Source organism: Amblyomma maculatum, chromosome 7 (genome assembly GCF_055883805.1).
Source record: "Amblyomma maculatum isolate TAMU_Amacu chromosome 7, ASM5588380v1, whole genome shotgun sequence".
In the NCBI taxonomy this organism is placed as follows: Eukaryota; Metazoa; Arthropoda; class Arachnida; order Ixodida; family Ixodidae; genus Amblyomma; species Amblyomma maculatum.
In genome coordinates this window covers 24,611,859-24,632,478 of record NC_139350.1, presented here as the reverse complement: position 1 = coordinate 24,632,478, position 20,620 = coordinate 24,611,859, and the positions used below count along the sequence as shown (strand labels likewise).

The following is a 20,620-nucleotide window of genomic DNA, read 5'->3' as shown; positions in this document are numbered from 1 at the left end:
TCTACATGCATGTCACGCGTGACAGCCACATGTAGCGGCGATCGTGACGGACGCGAGGCCTTCGAAAGTCTGCTGTCGCGCGAATACTGCGCAGCTATCCCGGCGCGTAGTGACAGCCAAGCCTCTCCACTATACGTCCATTCAATTACACAGAAAACTGAGCACGGATCTATTTGCGCAAACGACAGTCGCCACATCCTAAGGCCAGCTTCAGACGACAAATTAATACTGCGCGGACCCTCAGGGCAGATGCAGCATACGGTATATATAAGCCGACAGCGCGCATACTAAAGCATACGAGCACAATAGCTTGACATGGACAAATAAAAGACAGGGCTTGTGGTCTGATTATTTCCCGGTCCAGTTTACGCTTTTCCGCCGAGGAACCTATGCCGCCAGAGAAAGGCAGCAGTGAGACCGGCGACGTGTAAGCACGGAAAACAGGAGGGGGCGCCAGTGGACGAACACAGAAACACACGAAAAAGCTAGTCTGTAAGGCAACACAGAAAGCGCCGGATATCGTCAAAAGGCCAACAAATTATCGCAGCGATATCCGAAACACGCGCGCACAACCGTTTTTTGCCTTCGCCAAAGCTGCACTGCTGCGGGTAATTAAAGCTCCCTACAAACCCGCCACTTACAGTGGGCAAGTTGGTTTTTCGTATAGAAGTTGGAGCGTTGACAGACCACGGATCGAGTGAGGCGCGAGACACATCTACAGTGATGGAGACCGCCCGCCAGTGTGTCACCAGCAGTTAGCGCAAGAGCACGAGGGCAACGCTCAGAGCCCTCTCTGCGGGGCGCAGTTGACAAGCGAGAAGATGCTGTCCTTGCTACGACAGGGCACCCCGTTGCCTGGCAGTGAATAAAGACAACGTCAGTCATCCAGGACGAGGAGGCTGCTTCGCGCCAAGAGCGACTGAACCCGCGCAACCGGAGCTTTTCTTGTCGCCGCCAAGTAGGACGCTTTATTTCGAAGTCTGCTACCAGGGGCAAGGTGAAGGGGAAGGAGGAGCGCCAAGAATACACCACCTCCGCTGCGCCAGGACCACGCATCAAATTACACGGCCCACACACGCAGCTCCACCGACAGCAATGCACAACCACCGCTGTGTTGGTGAACGCTTTGCTGCGCCAGAAGACAGCGGTGCGTTTATGCTTTGAAGTATGTGGCACGTGACTAAAGTAAAACCAGCACACAATCCGAACGCGCATGGGACAATGGTTGAATCCCTGCACGTTCGACGACCAGGGTGTGGCTACAGTATTATTTTTTTCCCCGAAAGCAACACGAGGGAGGTGCCTGCGGCATCAGCATTTACAGCCCCGTGTGCCCACCTTCAGAGCCTTGCGTCGCCGGGCGTAGAGAACTTGCGTGCTGTGATTTTCAAGGGAACACGAATTAGGACGACAAATTTGACGCTCAGCGACTGCACATATATGGCCGCGGTTAGCGAAGGTGTTTCAGCTCGTTAGTGCTACTATTCAGGCTAGGGATATTTTGGCACGCATTACATACTGATTCGCTGACTCTTAATCGACAGGCTCGTTGTGTTCACTAATACCCGTCTAGCACGGTAAAATTACAATAGTGTATACAGCTGCTGCGAAATAAAAAAAAATAAAAAGCGACCGACCTACTATTTAAACGCAGTTCACTGCAAACATTATTCTCATTAATTTTCCTAACTATACAAGAGAAACGCAGGCGGCAACTCGCTGCATAAGCGCTAGATGAAACAGCTCGCGTTCTTATAGCGTATGCTACACTAGCGGGCCAGTCTCTGCTAGCGGTGCGTGTTCTTTTTTTTTTTTTTTTACTTTTTTTTTTCAGCACGCTTTGTTAGCAACTGCTTCAATTCGTCACTTGGAGTGTGATGTGATAATGCGCACAGTTGCACGAAACGAACTAGCCCCGCAAAAGCACGATTCTCAAGCTGCACATTTCCAAAGTATACGCGATATTTTTGCATCGTCTCTACCATGACGCAATACGGAGCACGTTATTACTTTTAACCTAGAAACTAGGCCACACGAGCTGAGCACATTGCTAGCGATGTCAGGTATGCGGTGAATTACACATTTTGAACAATTCCTTTCCCTTTACCGAAAAGTAACTGCAGGTGCAAATTTAGATAACGAAATCATGCATTCGCCTAACAACGCATAAACATATATCACACTCAGCTGAGCCACAGTTATGGGGACTGCCACGCATTAAAGCGATGAGGAGAGTCTAGATAGATCGAACGGGAGTGAAAATTTATTCGATTTAAGCGGTGCATCACCGCTGGACTTGACAGTGGTGGGGGAATCAAAGCGCCGGTTCTGACAAACCGGCATTTAAAATTGAGCGAGTTCGAATTAACGAGATTCCAGTATTGACCCGACTTTCGGAAAAGGAGCAAGACCTGACTCACGTTTCAGTGTGGACACGCTCCGCTGCTTCTTCCAGAGCCATAAAGGGGTACGGAAAAAAGATCCCAAACGCGTAATAACGTATGGCAAAAATCAAGGACTGGCGACAGCAGTTTAGCATTCTCTCCAACGCAATTTGGAGCGGAGGCAGGTAATGATGAGAGAAACGAAAGGGGATCCCGGAACGGAAGCCCCTCGGCAGGATCACGAAGGAAAGGCAGAAGCTGGAAATGAAGACGGTGCGCGCGTGCGAGCGCAATTTTACGAGGGGCCGTTAATTGCGAGGCCTCTGTTGCCCGGGCTGCCGCTGTAGGCTGACCAGACCGGTGCCTCACGACATGGGAAAAAAAAAAAAAAAAGATCACTGGCACACAGGAAATTCGTGCTGCTCCACCCCTACGAATTCGTGCAGCGCATGTGCCTCTATATTAGCGCTTGCGGAAGCGCCGCCATGGTCCACATTTTATATATACACTGTGTGTGTGTGTGTGTGTGTGTGTGTGTGTGTGTGTGTGTGTGTGTGTGTGTGTGTGTGTGTGTGTGTGTGTGTGTGTGTGTGTGTGTGTGTGTGTGTGTGTGTGTGTGTGTGTGTGTGTGTGTGTGTGTGTGTGTGTGTGTGTGTGTGTGTGCGTGCGTGCGTGCGTGCGCGCGTGCTTGCGTGCGAGAGGCAGAGAGAGAGAGAGAGCTTGCGCGTGTGTTTTCAGTCCTGCAGAGAGTTTACACCGATAAATCAGTATACACTGGGGCTAACAAAAGGATGCTCACGAAAGATGGAACGTTATTGCACAAAACGGCGTCGACACAACCCACTGCCCTGCTCTTTAGGTGTCGTGTCAACTTCTTGTTAGTGTAGCCCCGTCATTTACCGAGGTACCGCTGCTTAATGCGTTAGCATTGCAAACCCGCATCGTGAGGGAAAGCGGCGTTGTGCACACCTCTCACCTGCCGCGGTTGGCAAGTCAAAAATTATAACGTACTAAATCTCATTCTGCACTTACAGGAGAGACGAGCAAAAGTCCAGAAAGCGACTGGCACGGAAAAAGCCATCTAAACAAAGTTACTATTCAAATGACTGAATTTTATGATGGTTAATAAATGATGATTCATCAAAAATTAAGAAAACGATTGACTCAGAAAAAAATAATAAAAAATTCTGAGGCTCAGAAAAAATTAATTCCAGCAAATGACTCAACAAAAATGAAATGGCCACAATTATTCGACAAAGTGCAACTCAGGAAGGTTGGATAAATAACATGTAATGAGAGAATAGACATATGGAAAAGTATATAAAAATATCGCGAGAAGATATAAAATAGATGAGAAGCCATTTAAAGCAAGAATGCTAGCGCAGTGTGATCACAAAATGAAGGTTAAGGGCAATCGTAATTTTAATTTTTATTATATAATAATATACTTGCCACTAAGTGGCGCAAAGAGTTATCGAAAATGGTTTTCGACTAATACAATTCAGCGGATGATCCATTACCTCAACAAACGACACCCACATTGAGGGGAAAAGTAAAGCAAGGCGAATCGAAATGGCGACCTTCTGTGCTGCCATATTTCCTCTTTCGCGCTCACAGGGAAGCGTCCGCGGGAAATAATGCGCTGCACGTGAACACCTAATAAAGGAACGCAGACACAGCGCAAGCAACGTTTTTGACTACGAGCTGATCACTGCCGGGAAGGCAGCTTGGATTTTAGAGGCTAACAGCCAGCGCGGACCTGTTTGCTAGGAAAAAAAAAAAAAAAGAAAAAAGAAAAAAAAAAAACCTCACAAGGCGCTAAAGATGTGACAAGCCTCTGTTATTTAAACGACACTATATATGCTTGCTGACTTCATATAAATTCAAAGCTGGAGCGTTTGTGCACTTGCTAGGATGAGCACGGATGCGCCATGTCGTGGATGCTTGCGAAGATGAATTAAGACAGCGCGGCGGAGTTGCGCGCCTTTGCTACAAGGTGGACACTATGATCAGTGCAAGTGGTGTCCACAGCAGCATCATACGTAGCATGCACGTGGTACTTTACAAACATCGTTTTCTTCCACATCACCAAATACAAAAACGGTGCCTGCCCTTGAAGCAGGAAGAATGAGACCGATTTCATTTTATAAACCCACAGTGCGTCGGGGTAAACTGAGCGAGCTTTCAGTTGCGTACTCTTGAAGTTCGACATTTCCAGCTATAATTGTTGATAAAGAATATTCACAAAAGGGATTCGCATTTGATGTTGACGGCCTTTAATTTCGCAATGTTGATCCTTGCAATTTAAAATAAAAAGTTGGCTGTTTGAGTTAAGTATTCACCTAATCATGAAGCTATATTACCCGCGTAGACAGCACTGAGACATCCCTCACTGCTTTCAGAATACAAATATGTAAAAGAAAAAAAGTCGCCCGTTGCATTTCTAAGCACTCGAAGACACCTGTCTGTGTGCCAAGCCCTGCTTGAGACGGGAAAGCGGCCCGGAGATGGCGGAATACTTCCTTTCCGACTCAGAGTACCGGCCCTCTTGGCTATCTGATGACCCGACAAGGGAACACGTGTATTCCTCCGGGGCCAAGAAGTCCTGACATGGGGCTGCCTCTGTTTTAGAGACTGAACGAAGCTTCAGATGAACGCCTTTCCCCACAGTTTCCCTGAGTTGGCAAAATCCGGAAGACAATGCCAACAGCGCGCGCTTATTAAGCACCCCGCGCATTTAACGGGTCCCAGCAGCAAAGTCGGCCGCCTCCGGTGCGAGGCAACGGCCATTACCTGCGCGCGGGGCCGGTGGAGGCCCTCTTCCCACGGACAAGAAGGGCGCGTCCACACGAGCGGGCGCCCTTGCGCGCGCGGCCACCGCGCACCAACCGCGCATCACACCTCAACACAGTTGCGTGCAGCTGCCGGAACGCGAGCCGCAACGCTTACCCCCAACACTGTCCTCCTTTCCCTCGCAAGCAACGCGCGTTTAAACGACCGGCCGGTGGAAAGAAAGAAAGAGAGAAAGAAAAAAAAAAGAGGTGCTCGCGAAAAGGCGGCCATAAAGGCGGCAGTCGACGCGCCATGTTGCACTGCTCGCATTTGGCGGCGCAAAACCATGGCACAGCTACCTACTGCAGTCCCCTGGGAGACGCGAACACTGTCGCGTTGGGTGCGATCGTGCCTGGAGTTATCGTTCTTGTCAGCTGTAGTGCAGCGCTCCTGTCAGTGAGAGTAACTAGAGCACCAAGCGGGCGTGCTGCGGGGCGTCTCGCTTCGGGGAAGCGCGAAGCCGGCGACCTGGCGCACCGCCGACAAGTCCGGCTGTACACTGCCAACGTGGGCGACCTCGCTGCACGGCTCTGTAGATTCATGGCTCAACCAGAAACGCTCGTGAAATCTCGATTTCCTGTATGGAAGCCAAGAAGCTTTGCAACTTTCTTCGCGCCCAGGCAGAGCGGCACTTGCCCAAGTGTTTTGTTTTCCGTTCAGGTTAGTTCTTCAGGGTTCATGCTCCTCCTCGGTTCCGAAATTCAAAAGTTTACAAGGACTATACGAAGCCCCCCCCCCCCCCCAAAAAAAAAAAAAAAAAAAGAAAAATCTCTTTTATCACAGTTCCTGATAAAAATCCGCATTTTCTACGTCACAAACGAAAATTTCATTTCAGAGGAAATTTCACACGAACGAAAATACACAAGCTAAGGTGCTTTCCATTCTCAGCCTTCCATCAGAGTTCAACATCCTATCTTTCAAGCTCAACACTGATACTGACAATTTCTAGTGGCTTTTCCCCCTCAGGCTGCTGGTCCTAGCTACGCATATTACGTTCTGCTTTACGTATGTACCAAAGACTTCTTCCTGCTTTCCTAGCATAAGATGAAACAAACTCGGAAAAAGCTGCTTCTAACGTCCTTTTCTTTTTTTCTTTCAGACCTGAACTTATCCACAACGACGATGCTCTTTATGCACATGCAGCTTTGCGCATGCGGCCTCCTTCTTCTTTTCAGTTTCCCCAAAAAGCATGGTAAAGCCGAGTTCCAGATAACCCGCACGCGTTCATAACTTCGTTCAATCTGTAGGTCTATTACCCGGACTCCGACAAACTCCGCTGTAAAATTTCTTTCAAATTTTCCACAGCTTGCAGATTTATGCTGAATCCTCGCTGCCCATGGCCGAGAATGACCGCAGTTTAATAGCTGCCCGGGGCTCTCTGCACGAATAGCTTACACTCAGAGGTTCTTAATGATCCACCGAGCAGAGGCGGCTTTCACCGGAGACGTCATGGCGCCACAACCGGAGTGACCGGACCACGTTTGCTGTTTTTATGACAATTTCAAACGTAACTCATAACCCTAAGCATTTGCTTTCATTGCATGCTAGGGCGTCCCCACCCACTTCCCCAGATCCAATAGCTATAGTACTGTTGATTCTAATCAATGCGGGTAGGTTGAAAAAGCTGAGAGAACAGCAACATCGATAAAGAAACGCACATGATCTTTCTAGATCATCATAACTGAATGTGCACTGAACAAAAAGTACCGTCGATTCCGCTCCACTCAATTCCGCATATGAAGAAAGTATCCATGCGCAAGCATGCATTGCATGTCCAGTCGCTGTGGCGTGGACCTGCGCCATGCTCTGAAACAATCAGTGCAATTTTTTTACAGCAGAAAGAAAACTTAAGTCGGCGCATGCATTCTTTCGCGGCTGCCGCCTCTAGTACGTCAAAACCTCCAGAGTTTTCTAAGACTCACAGAAATTAAAGGACTCTCAAAGTTATTGAAAACACGTTTCTTACATATTCCAGGATTTGCAAAGACCAGCACGAACCTTCCTGGCACGCTGATATGACAATTAAGAAAAAAATAAAAGCCCAATAGAAGGGTATAAAATTACAGCCACTTTCACTTTCTGACGTTGCGCTCTTCAGTCAGCAATTTCCACCCACCTTAGGGAAATAGTTATCGCTGTTGTATTTCCCATACACACGTTTTTTTTTTTGTTTTTTTCAGTTCTTCCTCCCCGTTTGCTGTGAGAAATCTATCTGTATATTTCCATTCTCACAGTCTTCAGAGTATAGCTTAATTTCTTTGGAATGCGGAATCAAAAGGAAGCGAAAATCGCGAGGGTTGTGGCTGTAATGTTAGCAGCTGTGTTTCTTTTCTTTTTTTTTCAGTAATCTTTTCGTGATTGATTTCGTGTGGTCAATTACTGATCGCCGCAACCCGAGCCTTTTTTGGATGCAACAAATACCACAGTGCGTCGATTGCTGTGAAAAAAAAAAAAAAAGTGTGTCAAGGTTAAGCTTCGCTTCAAGAAAACTACACGATATACTACGTCACGTGGAAAAGCTGATTTCTCCGAAACACTTGTGCAAAGTCAAGACCGACAGGTCGATCAGTGCAGGCATGCTCTGCTCTGGTGGCCTGTCATATTGCCGCGAAACCTTCAAAACTGTATTTGTTGTTTTTAACAGCCGCCGGCATACGGCCTTCTGGATCGCGTAGCAGTTCCGTATTCTTTGTTTGTTAATGCTCGATGTCGCGAGTCACACCTTTATCAGTTTTCGTTGTAGCGCAAGATGCACCGAGATCTATCCCGAAGATTCCGGCCACTCGTGTGTCTTTCTACAATGTTCCAGCCTGTGCTGCTAGCTGTTTGCGACGTTATCTAGATTGTTCTGAGCAGCCTTTAAATTGAGCGTTGACGACTGCGACGGGCATTCTTTGTTCGACGATCGACGAGCACGATTGTTGCTATCGCCGCCGCCGAGTTGCTTAGTTCTTTTGCGGGCGCAAGTCAGCCCAATAAACAGTTTCTTCAGTGCAATCACCGACTCTTCACCACCACGTGACAATATCTACAGACCAGCAACAAATCTGGTACGGTGCGAATGAGCAGTATATACCTGTTTCTTCTTGCAATGAGTTTTAAAGAGGCAGCAGTCATTTATCTCCACAAACAAGGCAAACAAGATCAACGCTGCAAGCAAATCCCCCCATCTTCTTGACGGATCTTTTTTTTTTTTCCCGCGGAATAGCAGACTGCAGTTCAGTTCCCAGAACGAAAAGAGTTAGCAAACACCGGTACTTTACCGAACTAAACAGTTATGCGAGACAAACAAATATATGTGACTGATTCCAAAGGCGATGCAGACAATGCAAACCACTTTTGTGGAGGTGTTCGTATTTATTTCTTTCCATAAAGCCGGCGAATCCGCGGGGTCAGCGAATGATCGGGCCAAGGAAAACAAATGTGAAAAGAGTTGCAAAGAAGAGAATCATTCGTCGACTTTGGAGGTCGCAGGAGAAGGAAGCCATTAAACGTGTCCCCAAAGACCGTTTCCCCAGATATTGTACTAGCACGACCCTCCTCATCCTTCCTGCTCGCCCTCTCACAGCCGTGCGCCAAATCGTTCTCCGCACGAACCCCGGGCATCAAACAGCGCGTCGCTACGCACTACAGCGCGGGATAGGTCAAACGGGCGCGAAGCTGCAGATGATACGACCGAAGCACGCAGCGTCGTCCTGCAATGTGCTGCGTGGTATCTCAGCGGGGGGTCGCCGTATAGTTTTTTTCAGCGCACAACCCGGTACAAGTTTATAGCACGCTTTCATTTCGGACCTGCTTTTGTCTCCGCGACCCATATCTCATCTCTCGGTGGGTAATTCATCACGCAAAACCACATCGAGGTGGGGGAAGGAGCTGAGACAGCGGAGGAAGATAGCAAAACAAACGGTCAGAGGGCCGCGCTTACGGAGAGCCACGGGTGATAAATAAATGGGTGTCCGTCGGTCGGGTCGCGCGGTTCGACTGACGTCCGCGTCGTGGGTTCATTCATCATGAAACACTTGGAGCACATTACATGTACACGGTGCCTGTCGGATGACGCGGCGGAGGCTTCACTGTACCCCTCTTCGCTCTTCGGGTAGCGCCCACAATAATGCCTTTCGCGTCGCCGGACAAAGAGCATTAGTTCCGGAGCGTTCGCGTTTGCTCGCCAGGATGGGCCCGTAATTACAGCGCTGGGAACGAGGTACGCGGTGTATCCGAGGGGCTGCCCTTAGTTCACTCGCACAGCACCGAATGTAGCGAAGCCCAGATGCCTTTACCGAACTAGCGGCGCCCGACCGGTTAGCCTCCTCTACTCTGCCAACGGCAGGCTTCTCGATACATCTCAACAGTATCGACATCGATCGGTTCTGTCCACGCGGTACGTTGCATCACGGCTCCACGCCTATAGCACCCACCCACGAGAATCGAGCGGCAGGAATTTCAAGCCCGCCGTCTGGCGCACCGCTATACTGTTCGCGGACTACTTGTACGCGACGGCCAGACGCAGTCGTGCCCACCGTGTCCTCCGCCTGCCGTTCCTCCCGTCGGGAGGTACGACGCAACTTCGCCGCCCTCGAACGGTGGCCTCCTTACGTACGTCCATCGCGGGTTTGCTCGCCGAGAGCACGGTCACTCCACTCATCTGTCCCGGAAAACAAAAACAGTCAGCACAGAAGGCAGAAGCGAACAGCCGGTCGTCCGTCCCGGCTGTCAATGCGCCTCCTGTCGGGCATCGCGAGACAAGGGCACCGCGACGGTTGCGTCACGCGCCACAAGATTTCGTGAAAGCTCGTTGCTCAATGTTGCAGAATACCCGCCTCAGCTCCTGCCGTTACATTCATTGTGCGCGATTTGTCCCCAGCGCTGTCCTTTTCTTTCTCTTCGATTCACAGCGCCTGCTGAAACAAATGTTTCCAATGCGGTATGCGCCGCCGTATTGCGTAACGCCAGAGTCGAGCGCATCCGGACGACGATATCGCGCGTGAATGTTACGCTCCGATACACTACGCAGGAGGGTGCGCTACGGCGAGCCCTTGTACGAGTACGGCAGTTTCGGTACGCCTCCCTGTACGAGTACTGAGATCAACGCCTCCGTTCAAGAAATGCAGAGGCGTTGGGGACGCATTCTCCATACCAGGCGAAAGCAAATCAGGCGGGCCAATGCCCGCCTGTCAGCGCCACGTTCGGCTCGGTTACTCAGACAGGAGCCGATCGGCGCCTTACGTTCAGTTGTGACACAAGTTCAGGTTAAAACCGCGACAGCGTCGTCAAGCGCTGAACGCAAGAAGCTGCGCAAACTTGACGCGAGGCGAAACGGCTGCCGCGCAGAGAGCTATCAGGTCGCCAATATTCCGCACACGGCTTGAAACCGCGAGCGATGCCGGTCAGAAACATTTCACACGACGAGCATCACACTGTTCGACATCCACCGATGTCAACAATACGCAGCACGAACCGAATTAAAAGCAAGCGTGATTGGGTACAAAAAGTGCGCACGTGGCGTCTTTTTTTTTTTTTTTCTACCGTACTTTACAATGTGCTCCAAAGAGATGTTTCTCGATTCAACACAGGACGGCTGAAATGTGCGGAAAAACACCCTCCGCTTAGCTTACTCGAGTTGCATTTTGTACCGAGAATTATAACGGTTAGGCATTTTTTCAGAAAAACCAGCCGGAATCCAACTTATCTCTCCATTTATCATGGACAGCAGTTTAGTCTGAGCACGAGCGCAGAGCCCTTGCTCGGTGACCGCGGGGCGTATGGCGTCCAGGGAAATAGGCTGTCAACCACACGCGCACTATTTTAATTAGTCTGAGGCATATCTGCTAAAATAAGCACACCCAGATTAAAGAAACGTATCAATTGTGTGTGTGTGTGTGTGTGTGTGTGTGTGTGTGTGTGTGTGTGTGTGTGTGTGTGTGTGTGTGTGTGTGTGTGTGTGTGTGTGTGTGTGTGTGTGTGTGTGTGTGTGTGTGTGTGTGTGTGTGTGTGTGTGTGTGTGTGTGTGTGTGTGTGCGCGCGTCCATGCGCAGAAATTGTTCCCGTGCCTTTTTTATCTGCGCGCAAAGAGCCTAGCGGATGTCTCACGCGCCAACGGGAGAAAAAAAAAAAAAAAAACTCGACAACGCCCCAGAGACGAGCCTTGACAGGTAAGCATTGGGCGCAAAAGTGCAGGCGAGAAAAACGACGAAGACACCGGAAACGAAGAGGGTCATCGATTTTTTTCCTGGCTCCATGCCCAGCGCTCACTTCTCAGCCCCGCTGCTGCCTTCCCAGAAAAGTGACGAAAGCGAACGATTTCGGACAGCGTGGGATTTGTCAGGAGGGCGACAAAGGTGGTTAGCGGCTATGGACGACTGAATCTGTTCGAGACACGGAGAGTCTAGAAGAGACAGGGAAATAAAAAAATAAACGCAGACCACTCAGCAGGGTGGAAAACTGCGCTTCAAACAAGGGACGACACCCTGAAAGAAAGCTAGACCATGAAGATGTACAAACAATATAAGTGGACAACCTATAGAAACCGGCGCTGTTTTGCTGTACGCTATAATTCAGCCAGTCATGATTTTACACCTCTGACGTCTACCTCACAGTAAGAACCCGAGACACTGTTCTGAGATAAAGCCCCAGAGGCCCAGAACGCACTCTGGTATGCCAGCTGCATTTCTCAAGAAATTTGTACACTTTAGAATGTTTCGGCTCTTCTAACGCGTCAATCTTCCTTCGGGTGAGACTTTGCAGAGGCCGATTTTCGCCACACACAGCGTGTACTTGACTGCAAACGCGTTTTTTTCAACGTTCCCTAAAAGCGAGAGACCAAAGAAATTATCCGAGATCGAAATACGAGACACAATCGCCCGGCTAAATTATGTGATGCGGATGAATGCTTCCGGAAGGTGTCCGCAGAGTAGTCGAATCGTACAAGGTGAAAAATACGATGTCCATGTGACTACAAATGCGCAGGAGCGTATTCCAATCCAAGCCTTCGTCCTTGGATTATTGTGGGGTCGCGTAGGCTGCTTCATGTATGCGTTATCGAGAAGCAACGGGAAGCATAAAGCTGCCTCCTCGGTTCGCCCCACGCTCCGTTCCCAACGCACAGCGACATCGGATCGACCGTGCCGCCCAGAGTTGGCCGGAGCCGCATCCTCTACACGATTAGTTGTTCGGAATCCATCGGTTCGCCCAAGTGCCTTTACTACCGCAACAACCCTCCAAGGAGGCTCTCCAGCCAATGGCGTCAACCATATGGTGTCGCGGTTAATCCCCTGGACCCAGCCGCGGTGGTGCAGTGGTTAGGATTCCCGACTACTGTGCCAAAGTACCTGGGTTCAATACGACCGCCGGCGGCTGCGTTTCGATGGAGGTGAAACGAATAGGTATCCGTGTGCTATGCCATGTCAGACCACGTTCAAAATCCTCGGGTGGCCAAAATATTCCGTAGCCTTCCACTACAGCTCCTCTTTCTTCCTTTCCGATTTCAATCCACCGTCCTCCCTTCCCTTACGGCACGGTTCAGGTGTTCACAGAACAAGTGTGACAGATACTGCGCCTTTCCTGTGGACCAATTGATATTGTTATTAATCCCCTAGCATCCGGGAAATGGGATCAGCTTCAACTCCATAACAATTGTTCGACCCCATTTGGCACCCCTTTTGAGAGGTGCCTGCTGTCACGTTCCTAAGCTGTATTCGACTATAAAACTGTTTCCCCTCTGCCGCAATGCGCGGCCCAGCAGATTGTATAAGTTGACTAGCCAAGCACACAGCCAATGTCGAATTCTCTCGTGGCTGAAACAGGCACAATATTGAATACAACGGGTCTGCATTCCAGTGGTCCTCGTAAAGGTGAGTGCGTGCATAGGGGGCCAGTGCGATTGAACGCCTGTTTATAGATAACAGGAGCAGGTCACCTCAGTAGAAAGAAAATTCCCATTTGATTGGCATACTGCCACAGCATGGCGCGTGTAAGGCACGCGGGGTTTGACGTACTGAAGAACGTCAACTCTGAAAGATGGGCTGCAGATTAATTTTGACCACCTGCTGTTCTTTAGTAGTGCACTGACATTGAACAGCAGGCGGTGTTTTTGCATTTCACCTCCGCCGTGACAGCGATTCGATTCCGATACTTTAAATATAAGCAGTCAAATGCTTTTTTTTTTTCTTTTTTCGGCGGTCTTTGACAACTTGCTTTGTCAGTCGAATATTAATTCGGTAAAAAAAAAAAAAACTAATTTTACAAAAAGCTCATGTCCACGCATCATGATTATTACTGATCGATTTATAGGATCACAGTCGCGCCAAAAGACGATGCAGATCTCAAAAGCAATAAATAAATAAAAAAAAACACCCAGCCCACTTAAGTGAATACATATACAATTATATCCTTACATTTAGCCAGTTTAACACCTATGAAATCTCTAGCTGTTAACCTCATACCACTGTTCGCATCTGCTTTTTTTTTTTCTCTCTCTCTTTTTTTTTTACCATGTCAGTGTGTTCTCTTTCGCTCAGGCCAGCGCCTTGTCGTAAACTCATGCTGCGATCATAATCCGAAATTACGGCGCATCCTAACAGTGCCATGTACGCCAGCTCAGTCATTCCTGAAAATATAGCAAGGCCTGAAACAACTTGGAGTAGGAACAAAATTGTAGCAGCCACTGGAACGCCGTACATGCCCCCCCCCCCTTCCCGCATCCCCCCGGTCTTTTTTTTTTTTTTTTTTTTTACTAAAAACCGGGTTTCTCTAATTAGAAGTGAGCAAGGAAGACATATTATCAAGGGCAAATAAACATCACAAGCGGGGTCCAAAACAAGCTATATACTCAAAGCGGTACCGTTGTAAGGTCGTCATTAACAACCACGCACCACAAACGCGAAAGGGCTAGGCTTTCATGGCTACAGCTTTCTTGTTTTTATGTATGAGAGACTATACAGTATACAACATCAACCTGCGGGCTGCAGTCCGGCAACTACCAACTCTCCCGCTATGAGAAAGAAAAACAAGAAGAAACATTCAGTCCAACCAAGAGAGGCTACGGCACTGTGCGGTTTCGTTTGGGCACGCGCAGGTGATCTCCCGAACTTACCAGGCAGCTTGAAATGAGGCTGCACTGTTTGCTGTCAACCGATATGCAAGCTCCGCTGAGATGAATATTCAGTACAGAAACAGAAGCAAAACATCCTGCCTACAGCTTGACTAGAGCACACGATCGATTCAAACCATTGTTTTTGCTCCTCTTAGCAACCAAAGAACATAGCAGAGTCTGCCGCCTTATCTCTCGGCTGGAGAAGACAGCGAGCATCAGTGTTAGCTTCAAAACTGCACGCAGACCTTGCGCGCAGCAGGCGAACTCACACCGCCACCAGCGAGCGAGGCAAGCGATAAGCGTGACTTTCTCCTAGGCCGTCCGACTGCTTATCTGAGGCGGCGCTGCCGACGGTCATAGAGAACCGCGCTGCACTGTCTATACTGCAGACGGACGACCTGACGGCAACGTCTAATCTTAATACGCTCGCCTATCGGTTAACAACAGCGCAGCAAAACACGCCGGGGCTATAGCGCGCTCACGTGGTCAAAGAGCTTTTTTGTTTTGTTTCTTTGCGGTGCAAACGCAATAGAATCGAACACAACCAACATCACATATCCAAACAGTCTCACCGACATTCACGGTCAAGTAATTATTCGTGTCAATGAATCACCGATGCGAAAAAAAGTGAGGCGTGTTCTGCGAGCCATTTGACACTTCGGGGCCAACGGCTTACTAGCTCAAGCTGGTGCTTGCATGCGTGCTCAAGATCAAACAGCGCTAACAAACAAACCGGCTGTTTACACAAGTACCGCGAAATTGCTTTCGTGTTCTGGACTCCCAGTTTGAGCTAGTAACGAACTCGGTGCGACGGAAAAGTTGTGCAAAAGAATTTTATACTCCAATAAGCAAGCTGTTACGCTGAGATTTTATGCGTTATGCATGAGTTACGACACCATACACTATAGATTCGCAACTTGAAGTTTTACTCCCTACACATGCTTATTTATTGACTACCGTTTATTAGCACGATTTCGATATTTAGACGGTTGGCCAGTTAACGCGCGCCTGTCGCACAAGCAAGCCAGAAATAAATCTTGTAGTGGCAGCTCGCGAAAGAAAAGATCCTCGTCTTTTCTTTCTCGAGTTTGCCAATGAACTCAATGAAGAAAAAAAAAAAAATACCAGCTCAGAAGAGTAGTCGCGAAAAGAGCGGGAAGGCACTGATTGAAGCACTTTTTGGCCACACACTTTTGGAATCAACGATAATGTTTGTCACTTGTAGCACATCCTTAGCTTTCCGCGTTACACGTTTTCTCGGCAATCATCCACCTGCACCAGAACGAATTAAGAACGCACCAGGAGTCATCATATGGGCGACGAGTCCCAGTACGTTCTGTGTCTCGAATGGCCAGTAATAGCGCATGCAAAAGCTGGGCACGTGAAATACTGCGCGCGCTGTTCGTCATACCTGAGAAACATGGCGTTTCCCTGGAGCTCCGAAAGTACGTCGTCCATGCTCTTCTGCTTGGTCACAAGGGGTCTCCCAGAGCCCCGGGTAAATCGTTCGGTCATTTTTACCGATAGGCAACGCCGTTCACCAATGAGCCGTCTTTACCCAAAGCGTAGTATCCGCAACAGTCGACGCGACGAGTCCCTCGATCTCTTTCACTTCACTCGCGAGCACAAGTTCGACGTCGGCAACAGCGACCGCCATCGCTTGTAGCGACAACGATGACACGCACCTTTCAAGTACCCGCACCGTCGTCCGTTGAAAAAGTCAAGCAACAACGGCTGCCAGCGAGAGGCAGACTTAAGCGAGGAGTGCGCGCATCATGACAAGATTTTGGGCTTCCGCGGAGGCGTCGTCGAACTCGTTGCACTGGCCGCCTTTAAGCCGCTCCCAGACAGTGCGCCGTCATCCCGACGGGCCGATCGCCGGCGGATTCCGGAACCGAGGCAGCAGCAGGAAGCCTCGCCCTCGGAGGCGCTCTCTTGTCAGAGGAGTCCGGCATTCCTCGCGCCAGGCGCAGGGGTCAGAGGTCGAACGCGAAAGCCGATCCCGGCGGTCAGCAGCCGCCGAGCTCTTTTCTGCGGCTCCCTCCCGCCCAGTTCTAGGCACCGCTGCTGTAGTTGTTTACCGCTTGGTTCCGGATACCCCCGGTCCTTGAATAGCCGGAGCAATGGCAGCAACAATTGGCGAGGGTGAAAAGCGAGCTTACGTAACTGGGCACCCGAGTCGGCCGCGTCTGCCGTTAGCTTCCCTTATTTTGGTCCCACGAGGTGAAAGGACTGTTTTCTGGCCAACAGGGCCGGCGGAAAAGCGAGCGCCGCTAAACCACTCTCTTGTTTCCTGTCAGCGGAAGCAACAGGACCAAGAAATGACGCCAACAGCGACAGGCGCAGAGGCTCCGGAGTCCGGCGTATCACAGCAGAGTTGGCACGAAAGAAATCGCACTAACAGACTGGTGCCCTGGAGAAAACCACGTTAAGGTCTCACTCAACGATTAGTGTCTCCACTGCGCGGTACGAAGCTAGCCTTTGCGGGCGAGGCTCAATACGAGGAAGGGTACCGAATGAGGCGAACTACGAAGCGAGTCTCGTCACCTGATCAAATGTAGTCGCCGCAGCTCACTTTCAAGCATGAGTCACAGGTCCAACAGCCGATCTGTCGCCGACACGACGGCAGCGCTGTCTCGCCCGCACGGAGAATCGCTGCCGACGCAGCTGACAGGAGCGCCGCAGCGGGCCGAGATACAAATGAAATTGGGGACGAACGACGAAACGAGGTTAGGCCTTCGTCGGGCGGCAGAACCAACCGCAGAGCTGCGTCATTTTCTGCGGACGATAGGCAACACACTGGATAAAAACAAGCAATCAGGAAAGAGGCACTGCGTTCCCCGCCAACAAACCACAACAACGGCGGCTGCAAATGCGCGAAAGTGAATGTTATAACCCTAACAACCCTGCTGGCTAACCAGTTCGCTCACTGTGGTCCCTGCGTAGAGGACGCTCGAATAGCGGAGATGGCGCCAAGTCTGGAACGTCAGCTCTCGCTTTCGCCTCCGACACGGCCGCCGTGTTAAAGGAAGCAAAAGCAGAGCGAAAAGCAATGTGACAAAGAGATGAAGAGAGAGAACGCGCACACAATGCGCCAGGTATAATAACGGTGCTCCTTATTCTCTTTCCGAGAGGCGAGTGAGGACCCCGCTGGCGACAGCGAAGACAATGCGAAGAGGCCCGACGCTGCCCGGCAGCCCGCCGCTCAAAGTGCTCGCGGAAAAGTTTCTTCCTTGAGGCGGCGCAGCTCTTGCTAGCGAGTCACGCGTTTATTCACAAAATGCGGCAGAGAGCGAGCGCCGTACGCGCGAGACCAAAAGAAGAGCAGCAGCCCCAACACGTCCCTTGCTTTGCTCGGAACACAGAAGGAAAGAAAAAAGGCTGCAAGTGCGACTTGAGCTCGTAACAAAGGACCTCTTTCTTTCTTCTCTAACTCGAAGGGAGCGGCGCAACCTTTTGTTTTAGAAACAGCTTGGGCCCAGGGTATAGCCCTCGTGTCACTCATGCAAACAAGCGCACACTCGAAAATGAACGCGCTGTGAATACAGCACTGACGGCAAGGCTATAACGGGAGAACGATTAAATTTAGCAGAAGTACCTGGGCTGCACGGAGTACGCTCCGTAAAACGTGCACTGGAACGGCGAGCGTAACACTTTCGTAATGAGATCGTACGGTCTACTGCAAGAATAGTAGAGCTTCGTGCAGATGTGCACTCCACACGAGATGCACGCAAGTACCGATTTACTAGCGAGCTTTGGACAGTGCGATAACTCTTGCCGACTTTCGTTTGAAACCACGTGGTGATCAACGCATTAGAGCTAACCGTTGTTTTGTTGTTTTTTCTTGCGTTAACCTTCTTTTGTTAAACCAAACAGGACAGTTCAATAAGTTTGAGAGAAAGGCAAGGTCATACACCAGCAAAAGAAAAGTATACTGACGACAAAAATGCAGTTCAGCCTTCGAAGACGGAGGAACAAGAAGTACGAATGCTCAAGTTTGAAAGCTAGCGATGAGAGGCAGCGAACGGTTACCGAAACAGGCACGTCTGACGTGCACAAAAGGTACGGCAATTGAAATGGCGAAAGCTCGTACAAGTAACAACGCGCGAGAAATTCAGATTGACCGTTAGTCACAGGCCTGCACGTTAACTAGGCTCCGTCGGAACCCGGCCAACGCAAACACTCACGTACGGGTCACGCGGCCACGGATACACGCGCGCACTCACAAAGTACAAACGCGCACAGGAGTAAACAAACGAGGGCACGTAGACTCCACTTCGTTGCTACCTGACGAAACTCAACGGTACTGCGCCGAAAGGTACATCACACCGAGCACACCACCGCGCGGTGGACAACCACCACCGCCGGCACGCCACAACAAAACACCTCCACTTAGCGAAACCTCCGCTGCCACAGCCTGCGCGCGACTCTTCTCTCCTCGCGAAAACCGAAAAACGTGCGGGCGCGGGCGACCTACTGCGCGTGCGCGAGCTCTCTGACGGCGCTGCCGCCGGCAGCGGCGCCTGACGCTGGGGTCAGGAAGCTCGCTCAAGCGAAAAACGACAGATCCGCTACTGCCGCCTGCAGCAACCGCCGCGCGCCTCCCAACCGACGCTCTCTCGTCGTGCACGCCCTGCGCTCGCAGCTGGTGTCTGTCCTGCCCGTGGGTAGGAAACAAATAAATAAAAATCAACACAAAACACCTGAGAACACAGCTCGTCCACCATGATCAATATTCTGCTCTCGAGAAAACGTGACACGCACGTTCAGAGACTGAGTCTCGACGCTTCAGGATGGCGATCCGCGATTGCACGGCGCAGATGAAAGACGCGAAATTTAACACCGATTTTTATGCACGCTGTCAAATCGATTTTTATTGCATTTATTCTGGAAGTTTTTCAATGTGGTTCGCGTGTGTCTTAAAAAAAAAGTGATATGCGAATGTGTGATGCGTTTAATGCAGTAATGCAAGAAATGTTATGCTACACAAAAAGGAAATCAACGTCACTGACGACAGTGAATAGAAATGACCAGTTAAGTGGAGTAAAGTGTAATGCAGAAGTACATTTAGCGTCAGACAGCCTTCCTACATGCTGCAATATGAAAGTAAGGTAAGCAAATCGGTGCAAGCAAATGCAGACTAAGTTTATCCTCTGCTCCGCTTGGCAGACTTCGTTCGTGATGGTCCCTGTAAAACGCACCCAACGCGTCGCGATCGAGGAAGGAAGGTGATGTGGCATGGCAGCGTTTCCCATCGCTGCCATGTCACAGTAAATTTGTGTCATTTTCCTCGGGGAAGTAAAAGCGCAGTAGATTTTTGCTTTTCAGATTATCAAGCGGAATGAATGTTAGCTATTCGTACTCCCCGTGCAGCCGCGTCTAGCCACCGTTCCAAATATTCATCGAGCCATGAAAGTGCGGCACAAAGCGCTCATGAAGCATGCTGCGGGTGACGGCACATAAGTGGTCAGTGGCCATTTAAAGCCTGCGGGATTACAGATTCGAAGCCGTAACGACTACGATAAGAACTGGAGCACGGAAAATAAAATGCCGGTCAGCCAACACATTCTTCACGTTTCTCGACAGACTGTGGCCGTTGAAATGAAGCTATGCCTAACGAGATAAATGCAACATTAACGTGACTTGCGAAGTTTACTACGAAGTATATGGAAGCCGGAATCGATCATTCACAGTTGGCTTTCATTCATTCATTCATTCATTCATTCATTCATTCATTCATTCATTCATTCATTCATTACCCTCAACCCCCGCCGTGGTGGCGCAGTGGTTAGGGCGCTCGACTATACTGTGCCCAAGGATGCGGGATCGAATCCCGGCCTCGGCGGCCGCTTTTCCATGGAGGTGAAAAGCGAGGCGCATGTGTGCTGTGCGTTGCCAGTGCACGTTAAGTACCCCAGGTGGTCGACATTTCCGGAGCCCTCCACTCCGGCGTCTCTCATAGCCTGAGTCGCTTTGGGTTGTTAAACTACATAAAAGCAAAATGCCAAGACATTGCCCATAGGAATTACAGAGGGGATGGGCGTTCTATTTAACATGACAACAGATTCAAACAATGTGCAAAGGAATAACAAAACGTAACAAAGAGGACGCAAGGCAGGTCAAAATGTAAAATGCGTACCACGCTGAGGAACAGAAAATTGCTAAATAGTTACATAAAATGGCAACTAATAGCGGATTTAGAAAACAATGCATCCTCAATTGATGTGATAGATGGGAGAAGGCAGTTCCACTCGAACTTGTCTTTGGTAAAAATGAATCAAAAAGTACTTCAGATGTTTTTTTTTTTTTTTTT

The 20,620-nt window shown here is 49.7% G+C and overlaps 1 protein-coding gene across 10 annotated transcripts in view; it reads right to left on the bottom strand.

Annotated features, from left to right (window-relative positions):
• LOC146182824 (rap guanine nucleotide exchange factor 6-like) overlaps positions 1-20,620 on the bottom strand; it is a 582,921-nt gene that overhangs the window by 184,442 nt on the left and 377,859 nt on the right. The window contains exon 1 of one of the 10 annotated variants that reach the window (XM_084608932.1): positions 15,719-18,719. The exons of the other annotated variants lie outside the window; for them this stretch is intronic. Coding sequence (XP_084465058.1) covers positions 15,719-15,822 — 104 coding nt within the window. The 5' untranslated portion in view covers positions 15,823-18,719. Of the gene's footprint in view, positions 1-15,718; positions 18,720-20,620 lie in introns of those variants that run through there. 10 annotated transcript variants of the gene reach the window in all.